This window comes from Myotis yumanensis, unplaced genomic scaffold (assembly GCF_028538775.1).
Source record: "Myotis yumanensis isolate MYYU_CA2020_CCGP unplaced genomic scaffold, mMyoYum1.0.hap1 SCAF_11, whole genome shotgun sequence".
Classification (NCBI taxonomy): domain Eukaryota; kingdom Metazoa; phylum Chordata; class Mammalia; order Chiroptera; family Vespertilionidae; genus Myotis; species Myotis yumanensis.
Genome location: NW_027223762.1, coordinates 33,988,363 through 34,011,065, shown reverse-complemented (window position 1 = coordinate 34,011,065; position 22,703 = coordinate 33,988,363). Strand labels below are relative to the sequence as shown.

At 43.1% G+C, this 22,703-nt stretch overlaps 1 protein-coding gene across 10 annotated transcripts in view; it reads left to right on the top strand.

Moving 5' to 3' along the window:
- Positions 1–18,395, top strand: part of BCL11A (BCL11 transcription factor A) — a 100,655-nt gene extending 82,260 nt beyond the window's left edge. For 2 of the 10 annotated variants that reach the window (XM_070429268.1, XM_070429267.1), the window contains exons 4-5: positions 2,334–2,435; positions 8,051–13,471. In XM_070429268.1, coding sequence (XP_070285369.1) covers positions 2,334–2,435; positions 8,051–10,071 — 2,123 coding nt within the window. In that variant the 3' untranslated portion in view covers positions 10,072–13,471. Of the gene's footprint in view, positions 1–2,333; positions 2,436–8,050; positions 13,473–17,889 lie in introns of those variants that run through there. The other 8 variants (XM_070429264.1, XM_070429269.1, XM_070429272.1 and 5 more) reach the window with 8 other exon arrangements.
- Positions 18,396–22,703: the final 4,308 nt, after the last annotated feature.

Here is a 22,703-nt window from a genome sequence, read left to right as displayed (position 1 = left end):
TGCGGGCCAGTCATTTAATTTCTTAAGGCTTTAGTTTCCCCATCTGTAAAATGAAGGCATAGACTCCTGGCAGGGTCGCTCAGTGGTTGGAGCATCATCCCATGCACCAAAAGTTGGCAGGTTCTATTCCTGGTCAGGCTGTGTATGGGAGGCAACCCATTGATGTTTCTCTCTCGCATTGATGTTTCTCTCTCTCTCTTTCCCTCTCTCTTCCTCTCTCTCTAAAAATCAATAAAGAAATATATCATTGGGTGAGGATTAAAAAAAAAAGGCATAGATTTGATGAACTCTTAGTTTTTTTACAACTCAAAAAAGCAAAAACCGATGGGGCGGGGGGAAGGGGACATATGTAATACTTTCAACAATAAGGACTTAAAAAAAAAAAAACAAGAACAAAAAACCAAACCAAACCATGGTACCAGAAACTCAGCACTCCCCTGGGTGAGCCCTCATGGTGCCACATAGCCTGGTGCTGTGGAGAATGGGGCCAGGCTGCTTCCCTGAAGCTCAGCGTACTCAGGGCCACCAGGTTTGTGGACAGGTTTGCCAACCAGAGACACACGCAGGTGGCCAGGCCTGGATCCGGTTAATAGTTGTCCCATTTCTTGCTGGAGGCCAATTGAGGCCCCCAGGGGTCTCTTCCCAGAGTGAGTGGCAGGGAATTTGAAATTAGACTCTGCCTGTCTAATTTCCTTACAAGGTCCAAGTACCTGGTTGCATTTTTATACAAGTGCAACAATGAATTCTCAGATTTCTCGTCGAAAAACACTATGACTAAATCTGTAGGTAATTCTACCCCATACTCTCAATTCATTTAACATAAGTGGTCAGATGAAGACATACTTCTTTTCTGAGTCCAGGCTTCCTACTTTTGCTGGTTCATTCTGTGATGTTTACTTTGTTTGGGGTCAGAGAGGAGGACGTGCCTCTATAGCTGGTCTTGGGCTGGGTGGAGGCTCCCCAGCAGCCTCCCTTTGCAGTCCTGGTAGCAACAGATTTGTGCCGTTCGGGGAAGAGCTTCCATGAGCCCCATGCCATTGTTACCCACCAGGTCCTCATGAAAGGAAAACTTGTGCCGACTGCCCTGGCTGTTCTTGGTAATATGATCTATGTAAGGAGAACAGGATGTATTTTACACTGGAGACCTGCTGTCCTAGAGTATAACAACACTTTTAAGTGCTCTTAATATTAAGCTAATGGAAAACATACTCTGTTTACTCACCATCAAAGTCTGTTTTTCTTCTCTCTTGCCTCCCGCAATCATCACACACTGCAAACCTCTAGAACACATGGAGCATCTCCTGCTCCATTTGTCCTCCACCCTGCCTCAAGGTTGACCTCTGCATGCTTGGTTAGCTCAAGGTGGCCTTGGAAAAGCTAGGAACTTCCCACACAAACCATATAATCCCCAGGTTGCACAAACCAAATATTTCCTTTCTCACAAAAATTTCACTGCTAGAAATGCTTGGTTTACTGCTAGATTTATGTTCATTAGTGTGAGAAGTCATTTTTTCCTCGCCAGAGTGCGACAAAGTGCAGTGGAATGGAGAAGGTGGGTCGCTTTTTCTGGGTGCCATTACATTGGAATGTTGGTTCTCTCCCCGTCGTTTAATGGGAGGGTTCCTTATGCTCATGGTGAGAACTCACCAAAGTTATTTTTTTAATTCCAAAAGTCTGATCTTAATTCTCCACTATCTTGTACTGTATGGGGTACTCCACTGATAGAAGTTCTAGAGTGTGGCTCAACTAAGTCCTGAAGTGCTTAAGGTTTCCCTATCAGCCAAGGTGCTGTCATAAACACAGCATGGGACGAGGGGCATTGGGACAGGGAAGGCAGCGTGGGACTCTGTCTGAGAAGGAATGATTCACAAACCCACTCATTTCCTATCAGCATATTGTTTTTTCCTTGGGCTTGTCTGTAAAGTAAATGTATGCACGTAAACCAGCCTTGCAGATAAATCCCCTATTTTACCAGCCTACCCACACATTACCAATTTTCCCTTGCTATTTATATACATCTTATTACAAAACAATCATCAAGCAATAACCAACAAATAAATAAATGAAAGAACCACCCCCAATACAAAAAGAAAAAGAAAAAAGAACAAAGAACCTCAGAAACCTCTTTCCTTTTGTCAAAAAGACCAAAATTGAACCAAACTGTGGGAAATAACTTTTCACTGTTTTTGGATACAGGTGTTGGTCCTGCTAACTATCTGCAAGGCTGTTGCAATGATGTTCACCTATTTTATTGGGGTGGAAATGTGATATTCTGTGGTTTTCGATGCATGTTGTTCATAGCTTCCGTGCTTGACTCTGGGTTTCTTTCACAGATAAACTTCTGCACTGGAGGGGCCTCTCCTCCCCTCGTTCTGCACACGGAGCTCTAATCCCCACGCCCGGGATGAGTGCAGAATATGGCCCGCAGGGTATTTGTAAGTTGAGCATTATTTCTTCTACAAATGTCCATGTGTGTAGACATGAGAGTTTCTGGAAATTACCCTTAGGTTTTAAGCACTGAAAGGAGTTACTTCCAAAATAGATTGGCATCCGCACATGTATTATTCCATTACTCACTTGGCACCCAGTCCCCCTCTCACTCCACTCAGTTCTTCCCTCTCCTTTTTTCTTTCCTTCCATACTGAGGGCACGGAGCTGACAGCAGCGCGTCCCTGTGGGTCTCCTCCCCAGGGTCCTGTCTGGCTCCATGGCTGGTGACTGCAAACAGCCTGTGTGGTCAGAGCCCATTTTATTGCTAGATATTCGCTCCCATGGCCTCATTTAAGATTGAATTATTCCATGGCATACATTTTTAGCAGAGGCCGGAACCAAAGGGAGTCAGTTTAGAGTTACTCCAAAGTTATTCTCATGCATGTTACATATGCATTTACATGTGTATTTAAACATGGTGTATTTTTATATATACGTGGTGCATTATATATGTGCATACATATGTAATTTCTACTTGTTTTTTTCCTAGTTTTAGGGAAAAATGCACAGCATTGTTGCCAAAATTCAAAGATACCACCACCACTACCATCACCACCACCACCACCATCACCACCACCATAGCCACCACCACCACCACCACCGCCACCACCACCACCACCACCATCACCACCATCACAACCATCACCACCACAACCACCAGCCACTACTTGTTCAAGCCAAATTTTGTAGTGGAGAACTTCCTGTGAAATTTAGATTTGTATGTTCATAAAAATGTTTTTTGAAAGATGCTGCTTTAGAAAGTAATACAGTTTGCTTCTCTGTGTAGGAATAAATGGTATGACTCATGCATGACTAAAAAGTTGCCGGGGTGGGGGTGGGGGGGGCGCAGGTGGGGAAGGCTGATTCTACCCGAGACACACAAAAAAGCAGGTTCAAGATAAAAAGAAGTTTGATATCTAACTTCTATTTAAGGAAAGTATTTTCATTTTGAAAGTAAATGAAAAATAGCCTGCTGTGGAAAGAAAAAAAGAAAGGGAAAGTGTCATGGAAGAGAATACTGGAAGAGCAAGAAGCAGGAGTAGAAGCTGTACAGGGGGCTGGTTTTCAGATGGGAGGTAAACTAGACCTGTGAATGGTGTCTGCAGGGCATGGCATGCACCCTGGGTCCAAATTCAAAGCCAGTTGTTTATTTTTGTTAACTCCTAGGTAATCCTAGGTAACAAAGAGTTATTGTGTGAATTTCACAAGCCCTTGGGTCCTGAGGGCTGGGTGGTGCAGGGGTTAAAAGCACCCCCCCCCCCCCCCCCCCCCCACACACACACACACATACACACCAAGCTGGGCCTAAGCCTGGTTAGATCACAGATTGCAGAGTTTAGGGGGTTGGACTCATGGTTTCGAGTCCCTACATGCTGACTGGGTGCTGGGTGGGGAGAGCTCTCCTTGTTTGGCTGTGGGTGCTTGGGGCCCCACACTTGGCTGTGGGAACAGAGCCACCTTGGAGGGAAGGGGAAGGAAGGGAAGTGGGGCAGCAGAGCGGAGGGTGGGGCTGAGTAGCCAAGGGCTGTTGGCCTTGGAATCTGTTTAGTTCTCTCTCTTCCACTCGATCCTCCCAAGGGCAGGGAGTCTGATTTGAGGGGTGGGAAACTAAGAGCCTGATATGGAAGGACCCCGGGACTTCCTTGCTTGCTGCAAAGGGAGGGTGCCTAGGTTGCTGGTGCTCATGCTGGCAGGACCAGTTTAGGAGTGACCAGAACAAGGTATGTGGAAGTGGGTGGTGGGGTTCCAAAAAGCTCTAGCACCAAGCTGACCCCCACCCCACTCAGCTGCCCGAGCCAGGCTTTCAGAGCACTAGGCACTTGTGGCCTCTCTGCTGGTGGGCACAGTCCCAGTCCTTAAATCAGCCCCCTCCTGCTTTCCTCTATCCTGGCCCCCACCTTGGCCTGGGGTAAGACCTGGATTCTGGATTCTGGATTCCGACTTTCCCCTGGATTCCCTTCTGGGTGTTTGATGTGGTTAGTCATCATGCTAGGTAGCCAGTCAAGCCTGGTAGTAATGAAGACTCACATTCACGTTCATTCACGTTGGACCTGATAGTTTACAGAGGGCTTTTATATCCGTCTGTCATTTGAGCCTCACAATTCTTTAAGGTGCTATTTTTATGTTCATTTTACAGATAGGAAACCCCAGGCTGTCCCAGAGCCAGGAGCTAGTGTACAGTAGAACCAGGGGCCAGCTCTCTTGTTCTTCTAAATCCTGAGGCTTTGATCATGTGACTTTTTAATCACCTGACAAACTAGAAATGGGGTCATTCCTTCCCATACAATAAAAAGAAATAAAATATAAAAAGAAATAAAATAAAAGCCAGTAGGTGAGCTCATAGCTCATTTTAACTGTTTTGATGCCCCGAGTTCCTGTGCATGGGGCCAGGTCTCAGTTTATTGCTCTAAATCAAAACAATCCCCAGGATTGCCCAATGAAGCTCTCAAATTGAGAAGTTGATTTTCATCAGAGTAAATGAAGAATATTATTACATTTTACAAGTCAATAAATCAATGTAGCCCTAATTTTGCCACGCAGGAAATCAATTCTGGTCTTTCTAAACCATCAAAGATGTTATGAACAAAGTAATTTCACAAATTATGGCAAGTAACACATTTATTGATGACTGCAGTTTAGGAATTTAGAATCTGTGAGCACTGTAATATAATATGGTGCACGGGCATGAGCTGAGTGAAATACAGATTATGTGGGGAAGCCGTAATGCATCATTTGCTATTAGTGGACTGGTAATAATTACCAGTTTCAAAGCAGCTCTTTTCATGTAATCTTTAGTTTCAATCGTAACAGCCCTTCTCATTGACATTATGATTACACTAGCTGCCCTCGTGATCTAGAATATCTAGTTGATGGGAATACTAAAATGCAGTAGTGAAAACTGTATGTTGTATGCTCATTAGAAGATAAAATGCCATTTTCTCTGACCTGATGTATGGGAGAGAGGGGAAGGTAACAGCACAGTGTTAACATGATCACAACGCTGGCTCTGAAAGCAAAATTTTAGGAAGCTCAGGGCAGCAAAACAAAATGGGCTTTTCTCAGTGAAGCCTTTTTGATAGGATACGGGGGGGGGGGGGGGGGGGGCTTCTTGAAGTAGTGCTATACAGATCTCGGCGTTTATCAGTGGCCACGTTCATGGCACAGGGGTCCAAGTGCTGGGTTTCAATAGAATAGTATAAGGTAAAATATGGTTTTAAGGCATTTGGAGTGATGAAAGTGTTAAGGACTTGCTTCAGCTGACAAATCCTCTGTTTTACTTACCCAATTCAGATTGTCAGGCTAAATGTATGATAATAACATGGAGTCCTAGAGAGGCAAAGGAGAAAGCCACAGAGGGTCACTGTAGTTGGAACCAGATCGGTTTTTTTTTTCCTATCTGTTTAGGACCCAAGTAAAAAAAAAATTATGAAAATACTCTCAATGATGCTTTTTATTTCCCTTTGAAGAGAGGAGGCAAACAAAAATAGGCAGATAATGTGATACTAATGTCAGCATTTTCTTTCAAAATCTTTCTGCCTTTTTTCTCCCTCCACATTAGGCAAATGTTTAAAACCTAATTTTGGTATCTTATCATCTAATCTTGTTAAAGAGATTTACCCAGGAGTGGGATATATTGAGTGAGATTATAAATGCATTGTAAAGTAAATTGCAAGGTCAGGGCAGGGAGCCCATTATTCAGACAAGTGCTTGTGCGAAGGCTGGCTTGTTTTGGAACAGGAGTGTTTGGGGGCTTCTGAGAAGACCCGTCCAGCTTTTCTTTCTGACTTGCTAAATGGAGGAATCATAATTGATTAATTCCTCATTCCCACTCTAGCCCATGTATGAATTTTTTTCCTTATTAAGAAGTTACTAGCCAATGTTTTCAGGAACTCCTCTGGCCCCTCTTTTAAGAGAGGGGCTAAAGTTTGTTCTTTCTCCTTTGTGTTTTATACACTGTCTTTTTTGGAATCCCCGGGAAATTTTCTTTTTTTCTCCTCCTGTCTTTTGCCCACCAACATGTGTGCCCTCTTTAATACTGCAGTTGACTGGCAAACTGTTAGTTACTCCCTTGGCGTGTATATGTTGTTGTTTTTAAATTTAGCTATCTCCAAAAATGAATGATCGTGAAGTCAAGCTGGCCCCTTTTTGCCAAAGTGGCATTTACCACTCTCGGGTTCTTTTCAACGAGAGAGAAATAATGTGACTTAAGCAGGGCCCCTCTCCAGACGGCTTGGCTACTAGCCAAAGAGTTGACTAGCTGAACTGTGTCTTTCTGTTTCTTTCTCAACTGGAGCTGAGGCTCAGCCGAGGGCGCAGGATGTTGTATAATTTGGTTCACGTTGTTAGCCTCTCAAAATAATGAGGAGGAGGATAGTGTAGCATTTCTCAGCCTGCTGCTGGTCATGGTGCTGGCTGCTTTAACTGTTATTAAACTAGGATGCGGTGTCTGCGTAAGTTGGCACCAACCTCTCCCCCTAACTCTAGGCTTGCATTTGTTTGACTGGGGCACAACTCCTCAAGGTTTGACATGGCCTTTTGTTTAAAACCAAATTAAATTTATCTTTTGAGATTTTCACAACATCCCTTGAGATAAAAAAAAAAAAATGAGAGTCCTCCTGGGGCACTGTGGAATCAGAATTGGGACTCACTGACCCTCACGCAGGCTGGGATGTGAGAATGTTGCGAGTCTCTCTTCCATGGAATTATTTTTGAGAACCTTCTCATTTTTTAATAATATCAACAATTAGTGCATTTCAGGCTAAGATTAAAAGCATCTCTGGGGCCACAGAGAATTGTAATGAGTTGACCTTCCCTTTTTTGATATCTCCATGAAATGATTGCCTATTTAGAAAGTTCACCTGCCACCCAGGGGGGAGTAAGAACGATGGGATTTAGGGAGCAGGAAAGTTTCCCCGTAGGTCATCTTGTCCAAGTCCCTCACTTAACAAATGAGAAAACGGGCACGAGATGAAATGGCTTCCCCAAACCACAGCTGGTGACAGACTGGAAAGTTCAGAAGACGTTGCTAAGGTTCTCTAGACTGTAGGGATTGAATTGGTCTAGATCAGTGGTTCTCAACCTTCCTAATGCTGCGACCCTTTAATACAGTTCCTCATGTTGTGGTGACCCCCAATTTCATTGTTACAAATTGAACATAATTAAAGCATAGTGATTAATCACAAAAACAACATGTAATTATATATATGTGTTTTCCGATGGTCTTAGGCGACCCCTGTGAAAGGGTCGTTCTACCCTCAACGGGGTTGTGACCCACAGATTGAGAACCGCTGGTCTAGATTTTTCTGCTTTGGAGACTAGATTTAAAATTCCTAGAACTGAGTTAAATGGCAGGAAGACTGATTCGACAAGTATTTAGTATTGGGCACCAACCACTGGATATGCCAGGCCCTGTGTAGGCACAGGGGATAGGTCAGGGAGGGTTGAGGTCTTGGGATTGGGAGCTGGGGGCAGGGAAGGCTGGAGGTGGAACATAAATAAGCGATTGCTGATACCCTCCTCGGTGATTAAACATTGATGTTGGTGTTGTATTATTTTGCAGGTAAAGATGAGCCCAGCAGCTACACATGTACAACTTGCAAACAGCCATTCACCAGTGCATGGTTTCTCTTGCAACACGCACAGAACACTCATGGATTAAGAATCTACTTAGAAAGCGAACACGGAAGTCCCCTGACCCCGCGGGTTGGTATCCCTTCAGGACTAGGTGCAGAATGTCCTTCCCAGCCACCTCTCCATGGGATCCATATTGCAGACAATAACCCCTTTAACCTGCTAAGAATACCAGGATCAGTATCCAGAGAGGCTTCCGGCCTGGCAGAAGGGCGCTTTCCACCCACTCCCCCCCTGTTTAGTCCACCACCGAGACATCACTTGGACCCCCACCGCATAGAGCGCCTGGGGGCGGAAGAGATGGCCCTGGCCACCCATCACCCGAGTGCCTTTGACAGGGTGCTGCGGTTGAACCCAATGGCTATGGAGCCTCCCGCCATGGATTTCTCTAGGAGACTTAGAGAGCTGGCAGGGAACACGTCTAGCCCACCGCTGTCCCCAGGCCGGCCCAGCCCTATGCAAAGGTTACTGCAACCATTCCAGCCAGGTAGCAAGCCGCCCTTCCTGGCGACGCCCCCCCTCCCTCCTCTGCAGTCCGCCCCTCCTCCCTCCCAGCCCCCGGTCAAGTCCAAGTCATGCGAGTTCTGCGGCAAGACGTTCAAATTTCAGAGCAACCTGGTGGTGCACCGGCGCAGCCACACGGGCGAGAAGCCCTACAAGTGCAACCTGTGCGACCACGCGTGCACGCAGGCCAGCAAGCTGAAGCGCCACATGAAGACGCACATGCACAAGTCGTCCCCCATGACGGTCAAGTCCGACGACGGCCTCTCCACCGCCAGCTCCCCGGAACCTGGCACCAGCGACCTGGTGGGCAGTGCTAGCAGCGCGCTCAAGTCCGTGGTGGCCAAGTTCAAGAGCGAGAATGACCCCGGCCTGATCCCGGAGAACGGGGACGAGGAGGAAGAGGAGGACGACGAGGAAGAGGAAGAAGAGGAGGAAGAGGAGGAGGAGGAGCTGACCGAGAGCGAGAGGGTGGACTACGGCTTCGGGCTGAGCCTGGAGGCGGCGCGCCACCACGAGAACAGCTCGCGGGGCGCCGTGGTGGGCGTGGGCGACGAGGGCCGGGCCCTGCCCGACGTCATGCAGGGCATGGTGCTCAGCTCCATGCAGCACTTCAGCGAGGCCTTCCACCAGGTCCTGGGCGAGAAGCATAAGCGTGGCCACCTGGCCGAGGCCGAGGGCCACAGGGACACTTGTGACGAAGACTCGGTGGCCGGCGAGTCGGACCGCATAGACGATGGCACTGTTAACGGCCGCGGCTGCTCCCCGGGCGAGTCGGCCTCCGGGGGCCTGTCCAAAAAGCTGCTGCTGGGCAGCCCCAGCTCGCTGAGCCCCTTCTCCAAGCGCATCAAGCTCGAGAAGGAGTTCGACCTGCCCCCAGCCGCGATGCCCAACACCGAGAACGTGTATTCGCAGTGGCTCGCTGGCTACGCGGCCTCCAGGCAGCTCAAAGATCCCTTCCTTAGCTTCGGAGACTCCAGACAATCGCCTTTCGCCTCCTCGTCTGAGCACTCCTCGGAGAACGGGAGCTTGCGCTTCTCCACGCCACCCGGGGAGCTGGACGGAGGGATCTCGGGGCGCAGCGGCACGGGAAGTGGAGGGAGCACGCCCCATATTAGTGGTCCGGGCCCGGGCAGGCCCAGCTCAAAAGAGGGCAGACGCAGCGACACTTGTGAGTACTGTGGGAAAGTCTTCAAGAACTGTAGCAATCTCACTGTCCACAGGAGAAGCCACACGGGCGAAAGGCCTTATAAATGCGAGCTGTGCAACTATGCCTGTGCCCAGAGTAGCAAGCTCACCAGGCACATGAAAACGCATGGCCAGGTGGGGAAGGACGTTTACAAATGTGAAATTTGTAAGATGCCTTTTAGCGTGTACAGTACCCTGGAGAAACACATGAAAAAATGGCACAGTGATCGAGTGTTGAATAATGATATAAAAACTGAATAGAGGTATATTAATACCCCCCCTCACTCCCACTTGACACCTCCTTTTTTCATCACCCCCTTCCCCATCGCCCTCCAGCCCCACTCCCAGTAGGATTTTTTTTCTAGTCCCATGTGATTTAAACAAGCAAGCAAGCAAGCAAACAAACAGAAGTAACGGAAGCTAAGAATATGAGAGTGCTTGTCACCAGCACACCTATTTTTTTTTCTTTTTCTTTTTTCTTTTTCTTTTTTTCCTTTATGTTCTCACCGTTTGAATGCATGATCTGTATGGGGCAATACTATTGCATTTTACGCAAACTTTGAGCCTTTCTCTTGTGCAATAATTTACATGTTGTGTATGTTTTTTTTTTTTAAACTTAGACAGCATGTATGGTATGTAATGGCTATTTTAAATTGTCCCCGATTCGTTGTTGAGCAAAAATGTTGCTGTTTCCAGTTCCGTTCTGAGAGAAAAAGAGAGAGAGAGAGAGAAAAAGACCATGCTGCATACATTCTGTAATACATATCATGTACAGTTTTATTTTATAATGTGAGGAGAAAAAACAGTCTTTGGATTAACCCTCTATAGACAGAATAGGTAGTGCTGAAAGAAAATCTCTATGAGCTAAATGTCTGTCTCTAAAGGGTTAACTGTATTAATTGGAGAGGGAAAAAAAGGCCTTGAATTGACAAATTAACAGAAAAACAAAACAAGTTTATTCTATCATTTGGTTTTAAAATATGAGTGCCTTGGATCTATTAAAACCACGTTGATGGTTCTTTCTACTTGTAATAAACTTGTAGCTTAATTCAGCATTGGGTGAGGTAATAAACCTTAGGACCTAACATATAATTCTTTCTTGTATTTCTCACAACAATGGCTACCTAAAAATATGACCCATTATGACCTAGTTAATCATCATTTTCCCTTTAGTTTAATCTTGTAAGCAAAACTGATTATACCAGTATAAAAGCTATTTTGCTCCTGGTGAGAGCTTAAAAGAAATGGGCTGTTATGCCCAAAGTTTTTTTTGTTTTGTTTTGTTTTGTTTTTTTAAATGATGATTACATTGAATGTGTAATGTGCAAAGCCCTGGAATATAATTAAATGCACGAGTAAGGAATTCATTTCATGAAGATACTTGTTTTAAATAATGTCTTTTAAAAAAAATTCTGGCCCCAGAAGAAATAGATCCAGATCCACTTGGTTGTCAAAAGGACAATCACACAATAAACTTCAAGACCTCGTATACCATATTAAAAAGAAGAGGCTGACCATAAGGTTTGACAGAGGATAACAGAGGGGGAAAAAAAGTGATTTATTAGCACAATGTGGTACTATTTGCCATTTTAAACTAGAACAGGTGTATAAGCTAATATTGATACAATGATGATTATGAATTCTTAAGATGCGTTGAAATGTGACATTCTTAAAAAAGAAGAGAAAGAGTTTTAAGAGTAGCAGTATATATGTCTGTGCTCCCTAAAAGTTGTACTTCATTTCTTTTCCATACACTGTGTGCTATTTGTGTTAACATGGAAGAGGACTCATTGTTTTTATTTTATTTTTAAATTTTTTCTTTCTTTTTTATTAAGCTAGCATCTGCCCCAGTTGGTGTTCAAATAGCACTTGACTCTGCCTGTAATATCTGTATCTTTTCTCTAATCAGAGATACAGAGGTTGAGTATAAAATAAAACTGCTCAGATAGGACAATTACGTGCACTGTACAATTTTCCCAGTTTACAGGTCTATACTTAAGGGAAAAGTTACAAGAATGCTGAAAAAAAAAATAAAATTCAACACAATCTCATTGATGAGCATTTTTTAGAAAACTAAAAAAAAAAAAAAACCTTTGCCAGCCATTTACTTGACTAATGAGCTTACTTACTTGGACTCAACATTGCAAGCGCTGTGAATGGAAAACAGAATACACTTAACATAGAAATGAATGATTGCTTTCGCTTCTACAGTGCAAGGATTTTTTTTGTACAAAACTTTTTAAAATATAAATGTTAAGAAAAAAATTTTTAAAAAACACTTCATTATGTTTAGGGGGGACTGCATTTTAGGGTTCTATTGTCTTGGTGGTGTTACAAGACTTGTTATCCATTTAAAAATGGTAGTGGAAATTCTATGCCTTGGATACACACCGCTCTTCAGGTTGTAAAAAAAAACATACATTGGGGAAAGGTTTAAGATTATATAGTACTTAAATATAGGAAAATGCACACTCATGTTGATTCCTATGCTAAAACACATTTATGGTCTTTTTTCTGTATTTCTAGAATGGTATTTGAATTAAATGTTCATCTAGTGTTAGGCACTATAGTATTTATATTGAAGCTTGTATTTTTAACTGTTGCTTGTTCTCTTAAAAGGTATCAGTGTACCTTTTCTGGTAGTGGAAAAAAAAAAAGACAGGCTGCCACAGTATATTTTTTTAATTTGGCAGGATAATATAGTACAAATTATTTGTATGCTTCAAAAAAAAAAGAGAGAGAGAAAAACAAAAAAGTGTGACATTGTACAAATGAGAAGCCATATAATGGCCGTTTGGGGGAGCCTGCTAGAATGTCACACAGATGGCTGTCATAGGGGTTGTACATATCCTTTTTTGTTCCTTTTTCCTGCTGCCATACTGTATGCAGTACTGCAAGCTAATAACGTTGGTTTGTTATGTAGTGTGCTTTTTGTCCCTTTCCTTCTATCACCCTTACATTCCAGCATCTTACCTTCATATGCAGTAAAAGAAAGAAAGAAAAAAAAAGGAAAAAAAAAAACACCCCACAATGTTTTGCAGTTTTTTTCATTGCCAAAAACTAAATGGTGCTTTATATTTAGATTGGAAAGAATTTCATATGCAAAGCATATTAAAGAGAAAGCCCGCTTTAGTCAATACTTTTTTGTAAATGGCAATGCAGAATATTTTGTTATTGGCCTTTTCTATTCCTGTAATGAAAGCTGTTTGTCGTAACTTGAAATTTTATCTTTTACTATGGGAGTCACTATTTATTATTGCTTATGTGCCCTGTTCAAAACAGAGGCACTTAATTAGATCTTTTATTTTTCTTTGTTTTTATTTTTTTTTATTTGGATGACCAAAGGTCATTACAACCTGGCTTTTTATTGTATTTGTTTCTGGTCTTTGTTAAGTTCTATTGGAAAAACCACTGTCTGTGTTTTTTTTGGCAGTTGTCTGCATTAACCTGTTCATACACCCATTTTGTCCCTTTATTGAAAAAAAATAAAAAAATTAAAGTACACAATGTAAGCTTCTTGTGTCCTCATTTGACACACTCTATAAATTACTTTCAAGAAAATAACAAGTTTTAAGAGAAGGCCAGTCAGTCTTTTTCAGGATTATTTCTATGGGCATTTTGATGCATGTATTATACCCTAAAGGAACATAAGATACTTACTATATTAAAATAGATCTATCTCAAACTATGGAAATAGTTTTTAGACTTTATAGTTCTAGAATAATTTTCAAGAAATAGAAGGTGTTTTCAGTCTGATATTAAAAACTTTCCCTTTATCTCCTCACAGTAATCCATTCAGATATAAAGAAAAAAACATAGTGGTAATAGCATCTTAAGCTTTGATTTCCATTAGATTTTTTTGCTGTTCTTATTGTCTAAAAGTTCTTTTCTATTCTCCCATTCTCATCCTACCTTAGAGCATAATGTAAACAAGGTGTTGTTCTTTTAAAAAAAAGGAATTAGCTTTTTTGTTCCCACATAAAGTCTTTCCTCATGTCAACAATGAACACACCTCCCAAATCTAAAAATCCAGAAATGAAGGCATCAGGTGAAAAAGAGAGAGAGAGAGAGAAAAGAATGAAAGCAGTAACCAGATGTAGCCAAATCTGTGGAATCAGCCACTGATGTTCTGAGATGTGTGGTGGTTTGCCTTGTGATTCTGAGATGCTAGGGTCCCTCGACGGGACAGATCTTTTAGGCACTTTTATAGGGTCTTCCTGGCTGATAGCAAATTAGGGTGGGAACACCTTTCAATTAATTATCTTTTGGTCAATCAACAGATGAAATGAAACATCATCTTTGAAAAGCAAGTTAAGTCTATTTTTAAGCCCCCCCCCCCCACCCCTTAGAAATCTATGTTGTCAGTTTTACAAATACTGCAAGTTGCAGCATCTATTTGCTTTATTACAACACATATTTCTGTGATACCCGTCTCCCCATTCCCAGTGTAGATGAATGGACACAACATTGTTTTTATTCTTGTAAAAACCAAAACAAAAGCCGTTCTGTTGTCTTCTCGTGGTAGCATTTTTCTGTTGCTCAGTTCTTATGCCCTGGTGCCTGTGAGGTGGCCTTTTCACGTAAAGCCTTTTATCTGAGGCAAGAATAGTCTTATCTTTCTAAATAAAGAGAAAGTAGTAGGGTGTTTGTTTGTTTTTTAAAGCCTGTTTGGGTGGGAAGCGGAGAGTGGAGGCAGAGAGAAGTCTAGTAAGAGGGGGTTTGGGAGAGATGGGATGGGGTGGGGTGGGATGGGATGGGATGGTGCAAGGCTGGTGACTTGTAGAACTTGATAATTGGCAATGAACCGAGGGCAGATATATGTGTTTTAGATTAGGTTACTTCACAACTGAATCCAGAATGCTGTTCAAGACAGAACTATTCCCCAGTGCCAGGCCAGTTTTAGACGTGGTGACTTCTGCTCCACCATATTAAATGTCTTTAAAACCGCTGTGTGTCCCTATTACTCTTTTATTGGGAGCTATGAGTGCAGCTGTGCACATTTTATATACAGTATTTATATTAATTTCTCAGTATATGAGGCTTTTAGTGTAATTAGGTTTTGCGTCCGGGCAGAATTAATGGTGGATACTGTATACTTGTATGTTCAGATTTCTTAAATCAAATGGCAGATAAGAAGGGATGCAAACATCTGGTGATAAATCACAGATTGTGCTTGATTCACATGATCCCAAAGTGAAATAAATTTATTGGGAGACAGGTTCTTCAGGGTTCTTAGTCTCCTGACTTATCAAGGCCCTCTGCTAAAATACTATTTCTGAAACTGAACAAACAATGGAAGTATGAAAACCTAGACAATAAGAATATAACTTATAAATGACATCTTATATCCAGAACATTAAAATTAAAAATATTAATGCAAAATAACCAAAAAATTCCCCACATTTTCAATAGTAGGATGAGTTCACGATATCCTTTTAAAATGAGGGAATACTATGAACATTAACATTTTTCAAAAATTTCAAATAAGATTATATGACATTCCCAAATGTGTGGATGCAATGTCCTCTATATACCTGAACTGCCAGTTATAAAGAAGGGGCCTTTTTATCTTCATTTTGAGAACAATTTAATAAACAGGTATACAGCAGATGTTATTTCTCACAGACTTTAACCCAGAAACTCAATACAAGGACTATCTCCATCCTGAGACCATTTATTAGCCTCTGTTTAGGACCTACAGGACTGACGAGTCCATCTTAACGGTTGCTAAGAAGTGAGGTTTACACTTGCTTCTTCGTTTGTAACAGCAGTGGCAGAAAGTGTGAAGTAGTTGAGTTTTTCCCAGGGCGTTCTGTGACAGAGCTGTTTATTTAAATACCATTTTTGTATATGCAATAAGTACATACTGTATATGTTCATAATGCTAGAAGTGAGAATTTGAAAGGAAGTGGCAGTGAGGGTTAGATATTTTGTTTGGAAAAATAAGGACATGAGGTGGCTTATTCACAGGTACTCCAAGTTTGGGAAAAGGTACTGGGATATTTCAAGCCTTCCTGAAGAGATCCCATCCTGTCCTGTTTCAAACACTTTACTCCTGGACAGTGAGGGAGGAAATGCAGGGCTTTCTGTTTTCAAACCCTTCCCCCACTTCTCCCCCTTCCCCCCCCCCCCCCCCCCCCACACACACACACAAACATGATTTCTTATGACTGTGCTGTAATCCTGTCTTCTTCCTGATGATGCAGTTACTCTGTTGTCCCCGCGGCTAGTGTGCTCAAGAATGTACCCATCCCATTTTCTCTTGTTTTTTGTTTTTTCTTTCCCCCCAGAAAACTTCACTTTTAAAAAAGAAAAATTGTGGGAATTTTGCCGATATGAGGATGGGATTGGCAGTGTTCTTTAAACTGCTTGGAAAAAAGTGTTTCTTTGAAAGACTGTTAACTTTTAAAAGGCACAAGCCACTTAGCAAAATTTCCTAAGTGTGTCTCCTAAGGCCCTGAAGCTCCCAATTACAAATAAATGAACTCATTTTTAGAGAAATGGACATCAGAACACACAGGCAGAATTGGGATTACATACATTTATTCCAGGGCTGTGACAGCTACAGACTGTAGACATGGGTTGTTGGGTATCACTTTTTTTTTTTTTTGCTTGCTGTCATCTTGTTATCTCATTAGCCCACTGTTTCATTTAGCAAAACACATGGCCAGTGAATCAGCCTTTAGGGGGATGGGCCTGTTTCTCTCTCTCTCTCTATTTCCCAGTGTCATCTATGGTCATAGGATGCGATTAATTCTCCTTTCAAATGGGAAAGAAGACCAATACAGGTCACATGGGTTATTGTACTCCGACCCTAAACTTGGCTGAACACAATGCAGTGGTTGGTCCAAATACTGGTTTTCCTTCCTGTAAAGTGGCAAAGACTACTTAAAGAGAGCATATGTCAGGTCTTTATGAAACAGCAGAAAAGGCAATCTAAGGATTTCTCCAAAGTCTACCCTCTAAACCTACAGGGACCCCCCCACACCTACAGGGGGCTGTGCTTTTAAATAACAGTGAGCATGGTACATGCCCATGCTATACTTTGTCTGTTAGGGTTTGAAATATTGGTAGCAGGTCTGACAAAGGGGTTTGATGGGGGTATCAGCTAAAGGGGCCTCAACGACAATGACTTAGGGCTGGACTGGGAACCGGATTCCCAGGGCCCACCTGGACACAGCAGGCCCCTCAGCCCAGGTCTCCACCACTCAGGATTCCTGAGAGCAGCTGAGCTCCAGACCCTGAGCCTCCTGCGGAGCCAAGTCAGGGGAGAGGAGGCCCCAGGCCCCTGCTTCAGGTCGCCATGGCAACGAGGCCTGGAATGCCACAGTGGTAGCCCTCTTCCTCGGCACATCCACATCCGGACTCCCAGTTCTGCTGCTTCAAGTCAATGTACACAGCAAGGGAGGAACCCCGGAGGAAATAACTCCCATCTTTCCCTCACCATTGCCTTTCCCCCTTACAAAGAGAAAAAAAAAAAAAAAGAAAAGAAAGAAAGAAAAGAAAACTGCATGTTTGAAAGAAACTACAGGCAGTTTTTGGTGCAATTTGGGAGCAACTATGTTGGGTTCTGGTTTTCCTCTTCAGAGATTTGTTCGCCTCTTGTAAATCGTTGGCTGCTTTGACGTTGAACTTGATGACATTTCATGTTTTCGTTGTGCTGCTTTTACATCAATTTTGATTTTTTAGTTTCTTTATAATTTTATTATTATTTTAAGGAAATGTCCCCCTTCCCTCCTTCCTCCCCTGTTCTCCTCAAGCAAAGGACTCTTTCCTACTCAAGTTTTCTCAGTCATAAGGGAAAGTGTTTCCTTCCAGGTGTGTCCCCAGTTTATTAGGACTATCATATGATTGGGTAGAGGGTCTGGGTCCTTTGGGGGAAGGCACTCGGAGGTTAGAGATTGGGGGAGGGGGGATGGGGTTTGGAAATCATGTTTAAGATGCCAGTGGCTCAACCTGTGGCTGGTTTAAGTTATAAGTGTTAAAAAAAAAAAAGCTAGTTAGAGAACAGAAAATCACTGGGCCAAGTCACACCTGTACCTTTTTTCTCCCCCTCCTCTGTCTCCATCCTCTTTCTAGGTTCTTCACACACCCCCATTCGGCGTAGTGTCCAGAGAGCTCAAGATGTGTGGCAGTTTTCGGATGGAAGCTCGAGAGCCCTTAAGTTCTGAGAAAATTTGAAGCCCCCAGGGGCGGGGTGGACGCGTGCCGCCCGGCAACATCTGCGTGGTCTGTCATCCTGCTAGTTTGTGGTGTTTTCTGACAGTAGCCTCCAAGAAGCCGTGTGCGAAGACAGAGTCCTGCAGAGGCCTTCCTGCCTGGGCCTGCAGCACCATTTTATTTATATTTTTTAATAAAAAGTAAAAACAAAAAAACAGACCCACATTGGAATAGTGAATCAGTCCCATAGAGAGGGCCCACGGACCAACGCTGCCCCGAGTGACGTCCCGGCCCCTTGAAACCAGCCAACCTAATTACCCATATCGTGGAAATGAGCATGAGTCCCCGACCCCTTGTTTCTATACATTCTATGTTGTCTTTTAAAAAGTGTGCTTAACATTGACACAATAAATGTTGGAGCTTTAGGTGGTGTTTTCTTGTTCTTTAATTATTAATGTTTATAAGACAATGCAGCTGCTTATAACTTTGTATTTCTGTACCCATTTCCTGCAGACACCCATTGGGTGGGTAGGAAGGACAGATTTGAGGAATGGGTAGGAGGCGTCGGAGGGGAAATAGGTTCCTGCTTATTGGATGGCATAAATTTTCAAGGAGAAGCAACATGCAAAACTTGGGAATAAATCATAGCGATATCATAATTAATGTAGTAGTAGTATTGCTGTTTATTAATGCTGAAGTGTGGTTTTCCTAACTGTCTGACTTATAATTTGCATACCATTAAATAATGCATAATATGGCACGCTGAATTCTGTTTTTCAAATATATGCTTTTGGTGGCTACCATGCAGGATTTGAATTTGTCTTTTAATTTAGCTCAAGAACGATAACGTCACTGGGTTAGTGGTAAATCCCAAGGAAGGTGGCAAATGTCACTAGTTGCTTATTAAATATTCCAATTTTAGGTTCCCAAACCTTTGGCAAATATATCTTAATGCAGACAAACAAACACACATAAAACTTCGTTATTACTTACATCAAGAAATTTAAAACAGATTTTATAAGGGGGAAAATTTTAGGAGGAAAGAGGTTCAGATCAGAACACACTATTGTAATGATAGTAATGCCCCATTACTTAGAAATCAGTGACACAAATAAGTTATGTTTACAGACAGGTGATAAAGACTCCTTCTGGCCCAGTTAATTTGCAAAGAACTTTTCTCAGTTTGGTGTTTCCTATTGCCTGGAGATCCAGAAGAGAACTAGAAACCATATAGCATATTAAAATAGGTTTATAAATAATAAAACCCGTGTATTGTAGATTTACATATTGGCTGTGCATGTGAGGGGGCGGGGGGAATTGTACCCACTCACCCTCTGGCTAGATTACCTCACCTTGTGAGAAGATAACAAAATTACTGGCACCTGGATTCTTTCCTGCTTATTTATTCATCATAAATAATGACTCCTTTCAGTAGCCTGCTGCCTTATACTTTCCACAGTGCTTTCATGTACATTATTTCATCTGACCCTCATTGGGACACATCTCACAACTTCCACTTTAGGATGGGAGAGTGAGACTCACCCAGGTTAAGGGCTTGCCTGAGACCACGTCAATAAGGTGAGGGAGAGCCCAGAAGCCAGGTGTTCTGGTATTGATCCAGAGCTGATCCCATTAAACTCTGTAACTGACCAAAGGGAATGTCCCTCCCTGTGCTGTCACACATGCCATGAGTGTTCATCAGCCCACATGTATGGCTCACGCGCACACATACACATCACATCGAAGATGTCCATTGGTGAGGGCATGCACAGTTGTCTCTTCCCGCCAACAGCTGTGTGCACTGCAGGAGCAAGGTTCCCTCCTTGCCACGTTTCCCCAGTGGCTTCTCCATGACAAAAAAATACCCTGACTGACTAGGTGGCCTTGATGAGTTTGTGAGATGCCTTCACACCTAGGTGGGATGGTACTTCCAGACAAACTGTTTTGTGGAGAAACACTCTCCCTGCCCCCTGTTCTGCCTGGGTTGTTGACACTTAAGACCATTAGGGATTTTGTGACAACATCCTTCCTGAATGTGCTAAGGTCCTTGCTGATAACTAGAGTCATGCACTTTAAAGGGGAGACTTGACTGAAACAACAAACATAATTTTTTGGACGATTTCAGCTTGGTAACCACACTTGGTGTTCACTACACTTTCATTTCTTATTTCCTCTCAGAGACAGTTTGTAAATAAGTAGATATTTCTCGAAGTGAGATTTTAGGGGGGTGGGAATGGGGGAGGAGAGAGGGAGTGGGTAAAGGATATCTTTTTTTTTATCCCCCTTTTGGAGAAAAAAAAGATCCCTTCCCCCCTTTTTTAAAAAAGGCCATCCCTTTCCTCATACCTTTTTTGGTTGAAAGAAAAAGATTCATTTATGAAATTCCTATGAAATAATGGTGTTGTGCTAGGGCTAGGACTTTTGAAAACCCACACAGGATTGATGATCACTGAAGACATTTCCCTGTGTGACCTGTCAAGGTCATGGCCATCCGCAAATGGTCGGAGCAGCAGACGGGGCTGACAAATCCAGTTGGGGTTTTCACCAAGCCCTCTCCTGAGACTGGAACTCACATTGCAGAGACATTAACTGTTGACCCAGCATGCACCGAGGTTGGATTTGAGGACACAGCCCCGGGTGCTTGAGAGGGTGGGGACCAAATATAGGATATCGCTCTTACCCTACCAAGCCTGGTCTATGAACATTAATTCTGTGGTCTGTCCAGATCGTCACACTAAACACAGAGGTCTGTTAGGCTTCTGGGTGCATGATGACAGAGGCTCAGTAGCTTCTGCAGCACCTAGCACCCAGCCTTTTGAATATAAACGATTGCACCTGGTGGTCATTAAAAAAAAAAAAATCTTAGGCAAGGAGAGCTAACTTGAATTCTACGGGGGCCTAACTGGGTGGCCCCAATCTTGGCAGAATGTTTCCTGGGCACTTTTGCTTGGCGTTTTCAAGAGCATTTGCATTGGATGAGCCAAGCCTTTCAAGGAGTGAGGAATATCTTTCAAGATGTGTGTCCTGACATGGTTTTCTTGTTTTGAGGGCTAGATAGTGAGGTTAATGTTGAAAAAGATGATTATTAACATTAACATGTATATTTTTCTTCAGTACTAATGTTTATTACTATCAAGAGTGCTTATTGTACAAATCAATGTCCCAGAAAGAAGTGGTAGAGAGGGTCAGAATTGAAGTATTTGGTGGGCTATTGTTTCTCTTCTTCCATGCCTCACAGCTTTGGCTCCTTTTGGAGCCTGATGTGAGGGAACAGATTTGAGGAATTTATAGGTTGGCTGTGAAGTCTGTATGAAGTTCAGCTGGAAGTTCAAAAACAACAAACTGCAAGGATCCATCCTGTTTTAGTTCTTAACCAACAACCCCCCAGGCGAGACAGCACTCTCCAGTTTGTATGCCCCCAGGGTTATATGAAGCCAAAGAACTTCTCACTTCCAGCAAAATCCAGAGACAGCAACTGTTTTCCATCCCATCTTGGCATAAACTAACATACTCTTTGTTAAGCCACATTACCTTTCCCCTTGCTTTATGTTTTTAAAAATGCTCCCAGGAAATGTTGAAGATTTATAAAGCACTTTTATAGACATGATAGAATCAATTTTCTTAGTGATTCTAGGAATTCAGTAGGACCAGAACAGACGAAAGCTGCAAGGAGCCACCCCACTCATGCATTTTACAGATCAGGCAACAGAGGCCCACGGATTAAGTGAAGGACCTATGATCACACAGCTTGAAAAAAAAAGTGAGAGCCAAGCTTGAAACCACACAGTTAGTGGCTGAGCCAGGACTGGAATCCCAGCCTCCGGCTCCTGTGCAAAGGAATTCTCACTGCAAATCTCTCCCTAGCGGCCTACGAAGTTCAGCGGCAGGAATGGCAGAAGAGTGTGCATTACAGAAGGATTTAAGAATGAAATCAAAAGCTTGTTTGGGTGCCAGTCCTAGCGGGGAGCATGTAAGCATGGCCCACATTTCAAAGGTTTCTGAGCAGCATCCTGATGACAGGTCACTACCAGGGAGGATTCCTCCTTTAGTTCACCTCTCTGATGGTGGAAATAAACTTAGGGACCAACCCTTGTAGGGAGACAGCCTTTAAAGTCAAAAAGGCATAACAAAACTAAATGCATTTCAAATGACTTAAATAGATCGCACAATCTGCTCCATTCTCCAGACAGGATTTAAGAGAAACTCCCACTTAATTTGAATTTCGAGGCTGCATCACATCCTGCTAGAGAATCCATATAACCAATAGCATGACCTGAATCATGTTACTGGGGCTATTTAATTTTGAGTTCCAAGGTGGGGAAGGAGCAATGAACTAATGGGAGGAGTGATGGACATGGTATACAACTCGACTGTGAGGATTATTCCACTTCACATCCTATTCAGGCTGCACAGTCTTTTTCTGTGCAAAGTCTAATCTTACTCATTTCCCCTTTTGAACAGGGGTCCCAGGCTCTGTGTTTAGAGATATACTAATGTGATCTTATTAGATCTGCTATGTTCAGCTCTTCTGCTGCCATTGCTTTTCTTGCCAGCCATCCTTGGATTCACATGCACTTTTTTTTGAATGAACCCGGGTTGACTTCCCATGTCTTGCGGCTGGACAGGGCGGCAGTTGCTGTAGGGAGCAGCTGCTAGGAGCCTGCAGGGGCAAAGTCATCCCTGAAATAGGAGCACGACTGGGGGAAGTCTCCCAGAGCAGCCGTGAATCAAAC